The 13,525-nt window shown below is 46.4% G+C and overlaps 1 protein-coding gene across 1 annotated transcript in view; it reads right to left on the bottom strand.

Moving 5' to 3' along the window:
- Window positions 1-294: 294 nt before the first annotated feature.
- The window catches only part of LOC143961712 (NACHT, LRR and PYD domains-containing protein 12-like), a 145,251-nt gene continuing 132,020 nt past the window's right edge, over window positions 295-13,525 (bottom strand). The window contains exon 9 of the mRNA XM_077471040.1: window positions 295-2,166. Within this exon, the coding sequence (XP_077327166.1) occupies window positions 2,144-2,166 (23 nt within the window). The 3' untranslated portion in view covers window positions 295-2,143. The remainder of the gene's footprint in view (window positions 2,167-13,525) is intronic.

Below are 13,525 nucleotides of genomic sequence, written 5' to 3' on the forward strand. Positions count from 1 at the left end.
CCCTAATCAGCACCGGGATATGCCCCCCTCCATCTACCGCACATTACATGCGGAGGGGGCGGGCTCCCGTGCCACCGACTCGGAGGGGCGTCATTATCACTCCCTACCTCCTAGCCACTCCCACCCTCCTCCATTTAAAAGGCTGGCTTTCCACCCTGTCAGTCTAACTGAGACTTCAGGCTACACTGGCACACACACTGCTGCTCTAATCAAGGTAAGCCTACTCATCCCCATCATACCCTTATTGTACCATACCCCAATTGTACTGGCTTACCACCCAGCCCACCCCGCCCCGTTTTTTCTTTTTTTTTTGTCGGTTCAACCAAATCTGTATGTGTATGGCCCCCCTTTTTTTTTCTTGTTCCCTTCCCCCAATTCACTATTTACAACAACTATTTCCAGACCCACTGCCTGTTTGAAACACCAGACACGCTTCGATCTGAGCGCTGTGTCCATCATTTACCACCACCAGCCTTTTTCCGCAATACATTTCTACAAATTTTTCAGTGGCTTTCCAGGTAATCTTACTCCCTTATTACCACTTCAATTGCTCACGGAGAGGCCATGCCCGGTCAATCATTTAATTTTATGCTGACCTGTTTGAGCTTACCCAGTTTATATATAATATGTATATACACATTACTTACTTTTATCTCAATCTCCTTTCAATCTTTCTTACATCCTATGTATCCCTTTTTAGATTACCCCTCGCGGGTTCTGTGAGGGACCTCCATTGACGCCCTCTGTTGGGTGAACCCCCATTTCCTCACTCAAGGTCGCGAGCCTTCCATCCACGGCGGGAGCAATTTTTCAAGGATCAGTCTCTCTCCACCTCCTGGTTCCTTCGTCGGATGCAAGGAGATAAAAGATAAAAGGCAGCACAAAAAACATCCCCCCCTTCTTGTTCTCCTGAGGTCCATCATTGTTTTTAACTATGTATAATTATGGATGCATTTATGGCGTATCGAGCTTCTGATACAGGGTCAGTACAACCCTAGCTTTTACTCAATGTTAGTATGCTACAGTGACTATAACCTTTGTATTAGCCACGCATCTTATGTTATCTCTTTTGTAGATTGATATTATATGTTTGCTGATCCATTTCCCTGAGGAAGAGTTTGAAACACTTGAAACGCGTCGGAATATTAATTTTCACCTGTATTGTGCTCTTTGTGTTTATTGTATTTTGCATCCTGTTTTTGCTTTTTGTATCCACACATTCATTCATTTTCCTTCTACCATTTGGGCTTCTGTTTTGCCCATATAACAACTACCCCTTTGATTTTACTTGTAGTAAAATAAAAATATTTGTTTTAAAGTAAGATATTGCCTACTAAATATTTGTCCTGCCCCTTTAAAGTCCCACTGAGGCACCCTTTCCACATCTACCATTAACTGGGATGTGGATCAGGCCATTTCCAGACCATTTGCAGCACTTACCCCCCTCCTTTGAAGCTTGTCATTCAGAGGGATAAAGTTCTGGTTGTGGAAGAAAAACTCTGATATAAGGCAGCAGAGAGCCGGCTATGAGATGTCCGTCTCTCCTTGGGATTGCTGATGGATCGGGTTCTGTTCTTATACAAGATAATGTCAGCAACATGGAGAAAGACATTGCAGAGAGAGACACTGGGAGCCGGGAATGCCGTATATGTTATATAGAGCCGCATCACTTTATTACATCCAAGGAGAGAAGAGAGAGAGTGCAGGGAGAGCAGAGGGGACAGAGAGAGTGCGGAAAAAGAGAGAAAATGCAATAAAAGGAGAGTGCAAGGGGAGGAGAGAGAGGTTGGAGAGAAGTATGGAGGATGGAGAGGAGTAGGACAGCAGTAAGAGGAAGATGCGGTCTCTTTCTCTGTATTAGTGATTGTTCCAGTCAGCTTTTATCGATGAAAAACTTTTTTCCCGCCATTAATGAGTCCTAATAAAGATTCGGATCCTCATCATCATCATAGTAAGTATTGATAATATTGAAAAGTGTGGAATCCTAAAGAGGGGAGAAGAGGGAATTCAAAATGAGAGGCGACCATTATATCCATGAAGAGTAGAAGACTTTCCTTTAGAGGGTTGCAGAGAAATCCGAGGTGTCGGTAATGACATCCTCTATACATGGAAGAAGTCCAGCAGACCCAACACTGGGACACCATTACCAGACAAATCTCTGGCCATCTACAAGAGATAATTGTACAATTACACAGAGATATTACATTGTATACATTCCATATAATGTTTCATCAATACATATATATGTGAATGTGATGTGTATATCATTCCATTTTACACAGGGACTCTGTGTTATTTCCATTCAAACTCTGCCAAAGAGACACCAGAATTTATCTAAAAAATATCTAATCTTGTTCCCAGTGCACTACTTGTGGCCTCATCATACAGACCGGCCCCCCAAGCTGTTATTTATAAAATAAAGAAAGCTTGCAGGAAAGAATGATTTAAATGTCATTTTTTTTTTTCTTTATAAATGTCAGTTTTGCTGCAGTAGGTTCTATACATGCAAAAATCAATAACAAAGGTAAGGTGGAGTGGGATTTTGTATGCACCTTGTAACAAATATTATAATAGCCTATGAATAAAATATTAACAAGGTTATAAATAAATATTGATAAATATTTTAACCACTTCAATACCGGGCACTTAATCACCTTCCTGCCCAGACCAATTTTGAGCTTTCAGCGCTGTCACGCTTTGAATGACAATTGCACGATCATGCTACACTGTACCCAAATGAAATTTTTATCATTTTTTCCCACAAATAGAGCTTTCTTTTGGTTGTATTTGAGCACCTCTACGGTTTTATTTTTTGCTAAACAAATAAAAAAAGACCGAATATTTTGAAAAAAAATATGTTTATTTTTGTTTAGATTTCAAAACTTTGTAAATAAGTACGTTTTCGCCTTCACTGATGGGCACTGATGAGGCTGCACTGACGGGCACTGACAAGGCGGCACTGATGCGCACCGATGAGGTGGCACCAATGAAGTGGCACTGATGAGGAGGCATTGATGGACACTGATATTTGGCACTGATAGGCAGCACTGATGGGCACTGATAGGTGGCACTGATGGGCGACACGGATGGGCACTGATAGGTGGCAAAAATTGTCACTGATAGCTGGCATGGATTTGCATGGATAGGCGGCATGGATAGGCGGCACAGATGGGCATGGATGAGCATGGATGGGCACTGATAGGTGGCACGGATGGGCACTGATAGGCGGCATTGTATTGTATTATATTGTACTGATGGTTGCCAATCAGTGGCAAACAATAATGCATGCCAATCAGTGATGCCCATTGTGAGCACTGATTGGCATCCATTGTGGGCACTGATTGGCATCCATTGTGGGCACTGACTGGCATCCCTGGTGGTTTGGGGTGGCATCCCTGGTGCTGGGCATCCCTGGTGGTCTGGTGGCATCCCTGGTGGTCCAGTGTGGGCATGCTCGGGGGGGCTGCACTGATAATCGATCAGCACAGACCCCCCTGTCAGAGGAGCAGCCGATTGGCTCTCCTCTACTCGCGTCTGACAGACGCCAGTGAGGAAAAGCCAATCACTGGCTCTTCCTATTTACACTGTGATCAGCCGTGATTGGACATGGCTGATCACGTGGTAAAGAGTCTCCACCGACATCCCGCAACAACGATCTCTGCAATGTGTGCCCCCGGGGTCGCGCAGCGGCTCAAAATCCTGATCACGTCATATGACGTCCGGCCAGGATTTTTAAACCACTATGCCGCCGTGTTTCTGCTATAGGGTGGGCGGCAAGTGGTTAATCACTATAGAAGCAGAAAGTTTAACAACTTTATAAAACATTCATAATGACTTAAATGGCATTAAAGTACAATATAGAACAGATTAAAGTTGCATTCCATTTATTTATTTGATGTCCAACAATGTGTCAAAACCAAGAAAGGAGCAGAGGGACAAATAGATCAACTAAATCCTGTGGTGCTAGGTTATATTAGTATATTGTTATTTCAACTGAGTAATGTCAATATTGCAGTTTGTCCAATGGGGAGAGAGCCTGATGTGCCCTTGGGGAGAGAGCCTGATGTGCCCTTGGGAGAGAGCCTGATGTGCCCTCTGCATCCTTACTGGGGAAGAAGAACAGACTTCTATGTAATTGTGGTTAGGGATGAGCCGAACTCCCCCCGGTTCGGTTCGCACCAGAACCTGTGAACGGACCGAAAATTTGCGCGGACTTTAGAACCCCATTAAATAGAAAAAAGAAAGAACTGCGCTAACCACGAATACCCAAATGTGAGTAGGGTATGTATATGTGCCAGACCCACGATATGGGTCTTAGTGTCTTAATATCTCCAAGACCACCTGCCAAAGTATAATGAAAACCATATGCGAATAAGTGCAATTTAAATGCAAAAACAAACCATAAATACGTGTCAAAAGTGTGAGTTCCCCAAACACAGTATGAGTAAATCAAACTCAGTGCATATACCTCTAAAAATAAAAAATTAAAAAATAGAATAGAATATGAAAAAAATATTTGCAATTTTTTTACATAAATGAAATATCAAGAAAAAAATTATATTTAGAGACACCCTATATAATGTCCATATAGTTATATGTCAAAAAAAAGGGGTAATAATAAAATGTCCATATAGTAAACAAACACCAGTGAAGTAAAGCTTGAAGTGGAGTGCAGCAGTGAAGGGCAAACTTCAAACAACTGAGTTATAAGTACACAAAATGAAATCTTCTCCAAAGATGTATTGTGCTTTTCCCAACACCGAATGAGTGAATTGGCTTCTTACCAGATCCAAGCGACCCCCCGTTACAGAGGGTCACCACAGACGACAATAGTCAAAGAGTATCCGGATAGCGATTCCTCCTCAAGCGATCCTGGATCTTTCACGCGGTAGGGTTATGGCTGTTAGTGATGGACGAACTTCCGACGGGACGTTTCGCGAACGCGAAACGCGAACGGGCACAAACGTTCGCGAAAACGACCGTTCGCCGCGGGCTCCATTGACTTCAATGGGAGGCGAATTTCGCAAACCTTTAGGTCGAATTTGCGGCCACGGGGTAATTATTAGGGGGTAGCACGTAGTCCCACCACCTGGACAATAGCATAATACATGTATGAGGTGAATTTGGGATCGATAACTACAAGCATTTTTTTTTTATTTGGGAAATTGTTCTGACAATTCAGGACTATGGAGCTAATGAAGGCAATGGAGGAGAGGGAAGGTCAGGGACCAGGGTAGGCAAACAAGAGGGTGCAGGAGATACAGAGCACTGACAGCAGCACCGTAATACAGAGCACTGACATCAGCACCGTGACATACAGCGCTGACAGCAGCTCCGTGACATACAGCGCTGACAGCAGCTCCGTGACATACAGCGCTGACAGCAGCTCCGTGACATACAGCGCTGACAGCAGCTCCGTGACATACAGCGCTGACAGCAGCTCCGTGACATACAGCGCTGACAGCAGCACCGTGACATACAGCGCTGACAGCAGCTCCGTGACATACAGCGCTGACAGCAGCTCCGTGACATACAGCGCTGACAGCAGCTCCGTGACATACAGCACTGACAGCAGCTCCGTGACATACAGCGCTGACAGCAGCTCCGTGACATACAGCGCTGACAGCAGCACCGTGACATACAGCGCTGACAGCAGCTCCGTGACATACAGCGCTGACAGCAGCTCCGTGACATACAGCGCTGACAGCAGCTCCGTGACATACAGCGCTGACAGCAGCACCGTGACATACAGCGCTGACAGCAGCTCCGTGACATACAGCGCTGACAGCAGCACCGTGACATACAGCGCTGACAGCAGCTCCGTGACATACAGCGCTGACAGCAGCTCCGTGACATACAGCGCTGACAGCAGCTCCGTGACATACAGCGCTGACAGCAGCTCCGTGACATACAGCGCTGACAGCAGCTCCGTGACATACAGCGCTGACAGCAGCTCCGTGACATACAGCGCTGACAGCAGCACCGTAAGCAGCCCCAGGAGGAAGTCAGCACAGCACAGGGATGGTGTGATCCCCTCATAATAAGAACCCCCAGGAGGAAGTCAGCACAGCACAGGGATGGTGGGAGCCCCTCATAATAAGAACCCCCAGGAGGAAGTCAGCACAGCACAGGGATGGTGGGAGCCCCTCATAATAAGAACACCCAGGAGGAAGTCAGCACAGCACAGGGATGGTGGGAACCCCTCATAATAAGCAGCCCCAGTAGAAATATGACACCGCTCAACCTCTTCAAAGAGGAGGGTAGGGGCATATAGTACGGTGTGCTTTTTTGGGTCAGGGAAGTGAGCCAAATGAATTAAGAAGGTCTGTGTGCTTGATTCCAAAAATTGTTTATAGACATATACATGGTCTACTGATCACATGTGTTGAATTCCTCCGAGATCCATGCCTCATTCATTTTTAGAAATGTGAGGTAGTTAACACTGTCGTGAGCTAGGCGAGTACGCTTATCGGTCACAATCCCCCCTGCTGCGCTGAACGTCCTTTCGGACAGGACACTGGATGAGGGGCAAGCCAACAGTTCGATTGCAAATTGGGCAAGCTCTGGCCAGAGGTCAAGCCTGCCCACCCAGTAGTCTAGGGGTTCATCACTCCTCAGAGCGTCCACATCGGCCGTTAACCCAATGTAGTCGGACACCTGACGGTCTAGGCGTTCCCTGATGCTGGATCCGGATGACACCTGTCGATGGGTCGGCTGAAAGAATGACCTCATATCCGAAGTCACCAACACATCTTCAAACCGGCCTCTTCTTGCAGGCGCTGTTGGATTGGTACCCGCAAATCCTTCTCTGGGAGTGGGAATTGCTCCTCTGCCAGCGCACGCAAAAGCAGAATGCAGCATTTCTCGAAGCAAGGCCTGGAAGTGCTGCATTCTGACAGCCCTCTGCGACGGCGGTAACATTTCCGCCATTTTGTGTTTGTACCGGGGATCTAAGTACGTTGCCACCCAGTACTGGTCCTTGACCCTCATGCTTTTTATACGGGGGTCCCTATTAAAACACTGGAGCATGAAGGCCCCCATTTGCACTCAAGCGGAAGGTATGTGGTGGTGGTGGTGTTGTTGGTGGTAGTGTCTTTGGGGGTGCACATAGCAGAGAGTGAAGAAGAGGGTGCAGATCGAGAGGATGAGGAGGGTGCAGAAGAATAAGGCTGAGTGAGCCACTCAACCAAGTCTGGTGCGTCCTTTAAAGTAATTGAACGCACCTTCTGCAACTTCCCACTTTGGCTCAAGGCTGTTGCTCCTGCCCTACCCCTACCACCCCTGCGGAAGGGCCTGCCTCTTCCTCTGCCTGTCATTTTTTAAATCACCCTGTGACAAAACTCTTAGTCCCTATACCGCTGAAGGACTGCTGCAGTATAGGGCAGCGGTCAGCAGTAGTGCACGTCAACCCTATGTATTGTGGACCGATAGCGGTCCTTACAGAACAGCAGACTGTACTGCACTCAGGCCTATGTACCGTAGCACCCTATACCAAGTTACCAGTCCTTATAAAAACTTTTGTGGACCAAGCAGGTTGTGTGTTAGTGATTAGCAGACTGTACGTCAGTCCCTATACCAATGAAGGACTGCTGCAGTATAGGGCAGCGGTCAGCAGTAGTGCACGGCAACCCTATGTATTGTGGACCGATAGCGGTCCTTACAGAACAGCAGACTGTACTGCACTCAGGCCTATGTACCGTAGCACCCTATACCAAGTTACCAGTCCTTATAAGAACTTTTGTGGACCAAGCAGGTTGTGTGTTAGTGATTAGCAGACTGTACGTCAGTCCCTATACCAATGAAGGACTGCTGCAGTATAGGGCAGCGGTCAGCAGTAGTGCACGTCAACCCTATGTATTGTGGACCGATAGCGGTCCTTACAGAACAGCAGACTGTACTGCACTCAGGCCTATGTACCGTAGCACCCTATACCAAGTTACCAGTCCTTATAAAAACTTTTGTGGACCAAGCAGGTTGTGTGTTAGTGATTAGCAGACTGTACGTCAGTCCCTATACCAATGAAGGACTGCTGCAGTATAGGGCAGCGGTCAGCAGTAGTGCACGGCAACCCTATGTATTGTGGACCGATAGCGGTCCTTACAGAACAGCAGACTGTACTGCACTCAGGCCTATGTACCGTAGCACCCTATACCAAGTTACCAGTCCTTATAAGAACTTTTGTGGACCAAGCAGGTTGTGTGTTAGTGATTAGCAGACTGTACGTCAGTCCCTATACCAATGAAGGACTGCTGCAGTATAGGGCAGCGGTCAGCAGTAGTGCACGTCAACCCTATGTATTGTGGACCGATAGCGGTCCTTACAGAACAGCAGACTGTACTGCACTCAGGCCTATGTACCGTAGCACCCTATACCAAGTTACCAGTCCTTATAAAAACTTTTGTGGACCAAGCAGGTTGTGTGTTAGTGATTAGCAGACTGTGCGTCAGTCCCTATACCAATGAAGGACTGCTGCAGTATAGGGCAGCGGTCAGCAGTAGTGCACGGCAACCCTATGTATTGTGGACCGATAGCGGTCCTTACAGAACAGCAGACTGTACTGCACTCAGGCCTATGTACCGTAGCACCCTATACCAAGTTACCAGTCCTTATAAGAACTTTTGTGGACCAAGCAGGTTGTGTGTTAGTGATTAGCAGACTGTACGTCAGTCCCTATACCGCTGAAGGACTGCTGCAGTATAGGGCAGCGGTCAGCAGTAGTGCACGTCAACCCTATGTATTGTGGACCGATAGCGGTCCTTACAGAACAGCAGACTGTACTGCACTCAGGCCTATGTACCGTAGCACCCTATACCAAGTTACCAGTCCTTATAAAAACTTTTGTGGACCAAGCAGGTTGTGTGTTAGTGATTAGCAGACTGTACGTCAGTCCCTATACCAATGAAGGACTGCTGCAGTATAGGGCAGCGGTCAGCAGTAGTGCACGGCAACCCTATGTATTGTGGACCGATAGCGGTCCTTACAGAACAGCAGACTGTAACGCACTCAGGCCTATGTACCGTAGCACCCTATACCAAGTTACCAGTCCTTATAAGAACTTTTGTGGACCAAGCAGGTTGTGTGTTAGTGATTAGCAGACTGTTTTTCAGTCCCTATACCAATGAAGGACTGCTGCAGTATAGGGCAGCGGTCAGCAGTAGTGCACGGCAACCCTATGTATTGTGGACCGATAGCGGTCCTTACAGAACAGCAGACTGTACTGCACTCAGGCCTATGTACCGTAGCACCCTATACCAAGTTACCAGTCCTTATAAGAACTTTTGTGGACCAAGCAGGTTGTGTGTTAGTGTTTAGCAGACTGTGCGTCAGTCCCTATACCGCTGAAGGACTGCTGCAGTATAGGGCAGCGGTCAGCAGTAGTGCACGGCAACCCTATGTATTGTGGACCGATAGCGGTCCTTACAGAACAGCAGACTGTAACGCACTCAGGCCTATGTACCGTAGCACCCTATACCAAGTTACCAGTCCTTATAAGAACTTTTGTGGACCAAGCAGGTTGTGTGTTAGTGATTAGCAGACTGTACGTCAGTCCCTATACCAATGAAGGACTGCTGCAGTATAGGGCAGCGGTCAGCAGTAGTGCACGGCAACCCTATGTATTGTGGACCGATAGCGGTCCTTACAGAACAGCAGACTGTAACGCACTCAGGCCTATGTACCGTAGCACCCTATACCAAGTTACCAGTCCTTATAAGAACTTTTGTGGACCAAGCAGGTTGTGTGTTAGTGATTAGCAGACTGTACGTCAGTCCCTATACCAATGAAGGACTGCTGCAGTATAGGGCAGCGGTCAGCAGTAGTGCACGGCAACCCTATGTATTGTGGACCGATAGCGGTCCTTACAGAACAGCAGACTGTACTGCACTCAGGCCTATGTACCGTAGCACCCTATACCAAGTTACCAGTCCTTATAAGAACTTTTGTGGACCAAGCAGGTTGTGTGTTAGTGTTTAGCAGACTGTGCGTCAGTCCCTATACCGCTGAAGGACTGCTGCAGTATAGGGCAGCGGTCAGCAGTAGTGCACGGCAACCCTATGTATTGTGGACCGATAGCGGTCCTTACAGAACAGCAGACTGTAACGCACTCAGGCCTATGTACCGTAGCACCCTATACCAAGTTACCAGTCCTTATAAGAACTTTTGTGGACCAAGCAGGTTGTGTGTTAGTGATTAGCAGACTGTACGTCAGTCCCTATACCAATGAAGGACTGCTGCAGTATAGGGCAGCGGTCAGCAGTAGTGCACGGCAACCCTATGTATTGTGGACCGATAGCGGTCCTTACAGAACAGCAGACTGTAACGCACTCAGGCCTATGTACCGTAGCACCCTATACCAAGTTACCAGTCCTTATAAGAACTTTTGTGGACCAAGCAGGTTGTGTGTTAGTGTTTAGCAGACTGTGCGTCAGTCCCTATACCGCTGAAGGACTGCTGCAGTATAGGGCAGCGGTCAGCAGTAGTGCACGTCAACCCTATGTATTGTGGACCGATAGCGGTCCTTACAGAACAGCAGACTGTAACGCACTCAGGCCTATGTACCGTAGCACCCTATACCAAGTTACCAGTCCTTATAAGAACTTTTGTGGACCAAGCAGGTTGTGTATTAGTGTTTAGCAGACTGTGCGTCAGTCCCTATACCGCTGAAGGACTGCTGCAGTATAGGGCAGCGGTCAGCAGTAGTGCACGGCAACCCTATCTATTGTGGACCGATAGCGGTCCTTACAGAACAGCAGACTGTACCGCACCCAAGCCTATGTACCGTAGCACCCTAGACAGACCAAGTTACCAGTCCTTATAAGAACTTTTGTGGAACAAGTGAGTTGTGAATGATTAGCAGACTGCAGCAGAAGGGCAGCAGTCAAGTATAATATTCTTTCTATATTTGGAAGAAAGAATATTATACGTGTACAAGCCTATTACCGTACCACTGATACCAGTCCTGAAAAGAACCTTTGTGGAACTAATAGTAACAGCAAGTCTTTAAAATTATCCTCACTGCCTGACACACTGCTTCCTGCCTGTCCCTATACAAATTGGCAAAAAAGAGTAGGCTGGAACGATTAGCTGGAACAGCTCTTTTGTGGACCTGATAGTAACAGCTAATGATGATGATGATGATGATGATGAAGAAAGACTAATCTGGCTGAGCTGTCCCTAAAATAGCAGCATACAGCGCTCTGTCCCTTTATCTAAACTGACAAAAGAAACTCAGGCTGCTGACCTAACACCTATACCAGTCCTGAAAAGAACTTTTGTGTACCAAATAGCTAGCGTTTTCTCTGTCCCTACTCCACACAGGATCCTTTCCCTACAGTGACAGAAGAAAGAATGTAAAATGGCCACCGGATCGGGTGTATTTATAGGTTAGGGGGAATGTCCAAGTGTCCATGAGCTGTCATGTCTCAATTGGTTGTCCTGTAACACATGATAAACGTGTCACGAAAGGTTAAAGTTCTTGTATACATTAAACACGTAAGTCCGCCGGGGCGAACGACGGAAAAAGGCGTTCGAACCCGCGGACGGCGAAAGTCGGAAATTCGCCGCGAAACGACCGCCGGGCGAACCGTTCGGCCATCACTAATGGCTGTTATTCCACATATCACTCCCAACTCAACGTGGTATCACATAGGGAAAAACATAGGCTCCAGATAGTGTAAAACCAAAAGACTTTAATTTGCAAAAACGAACGTGTACACTTACATAAAAGACTTTAAAAGCAGGTTCAAAACAGAAGCGTGCACCGGCCGGATGCACGCCAACGCAGAGACCGACCCGTCCTTCCTGGTCCAAAAAGCACGAACACGACTGGGGTGACGTCCCTACGCGTTTCGTAATAATTTACGTTGTCCAGGGGCACGGGCGGCGTGCGACGTCACCCCTTTTATAACAATCAACTTAACCAAGCCTCGCTTTGGGTCAGCGGCCATCTTAGATATCACTTAAGCATTAGGAATCAATGACCATGGGCCAAGCCTCACTATCAATCACGAACGCCAGATGTACGTGTCTGCAACGAACGTCCTATGATTGTAGACCATACCTCGTTTCCATACAAACGTCATATGGTCGTAAACCAAGCCTCACTTCCAGGTAATGACCCTATTGGACGAGAGACGTGGCAAATGCCCTCATTACAAACTACCCTTCCTATGTCCAAAAACAGGGCATAGTGTAGGTCAAAAAAGAGGGTGAACTAAAGCAAAAAATCAATAAAATGAGAAATAGTAATAGATAATAATAAAATAAAACCAAAAAATAAAATAAAATAAAATAAAGTAAAATACCGCAAATTGGTATAGAAATACACCAAAAAAATATTTTGCGTTCCCTGATGTATTTGTATATCCATCAAATACAGTTAAAAACTGGGGCTACTGTAAACATATGTTTCAAAAAGCCTTTCTGACTCACGTTTTACCCAGAGATTAGCCTAGGGCATCCCAAACAGATATCAAGGAATGCAATTAACCGTAAGTCCCCACATCTAGAGGGCCGCCAAACCCAAAGCCAGGCCTGCCATCTAAAAGGGGCCAAAAAGGAGAAAAACAGGGATATGTTCTACAATAATACATACCAAAATAAAACAGCAAGAAAAAATACAGTAAAATGGTATTTCACAGAAAATGATACAAGAGCCATGGTAGAGTAGCATTATATCAAACAGGTCACCTCAAGATTTATTAATAAAAGCATTTACATCGGTGTCCACATTAAGGCCAAACGGAACATATGTTTTTAATTTATGAATCCAGGCCATTTCGAGCTTGGATATTTCCCTAACCAGGGACCCTCCCCTCCAGTGGGGCCTATATTTGTCTAAACCGACAAATAGGGTGCCTGATGGGTCTCTCTTATGTGTCTGGTCATAGTGTCTGGACACAGGGTGTTTATCAAACCCACGTCTGATGTTGCCTATGTGTTCGTTCAGCCTGACGCGGAGTGCCCTCTTGGTCCGCCCTATGTACTGGAGGCCACAGGGGCACTGTAAAAGGTAAACCACAGCCTCCGAAGAGCAAGTGATGAAAGACTCTATTTCGTATGTTCTAGAGGTGCTTGAAGATGCAATGCTAGAAATCTTAGTGCCCCTATGTAGATTCAGGGTACAGACCTGACAGTTCTTACATTTATAGTAACCAATTAGATTTTGAAAGAAGCACCTATTGGCCCTAGGCGGGTCTTGTACACTGGGGGCAATCTTGTTTCCCAGTGAAGAGGCCCCTTTGAAAATTATTTGGGGTTTAGCAGGTAGAATTGGATTCAAAACATGGTCACTAGTGAGTAAGTGCCAATGTTTTTGAATCAAATTTCTTACACCGCGATGTTGGACTGAGAAAGTCGTAACAAACGGTACACCACCCTGTATGTAAGCCCTAGCACTTTGTCTATCTGCCAGTAGTGAAGATCTATCTCTAGTCCGGGCAGTCTTCATGGTTGCATCAAGGGAAACGGGATCATATCCCTTTTCCAAAAATCTACCTGCCAAAATCGCTGCCTGTTCATCATATTT

This window comes from Lithobates pipiens, unplaced genomic scaffold (assembly GCF_037356315.1).
Source record: "Lithobates pipiens isolate NorthernLeopardFrog02 unplaced genomic scaffold, aLitPip1_a1.2 Scaffold_8, whole genome shotgun sequence".
In the NCBI taxonomy this organism is placed as follows: Eukaryota; Metazoa; Chordata; class Amphibia; order Anura; family Ranidae; genus Lithobates; species Lithobates pipiens.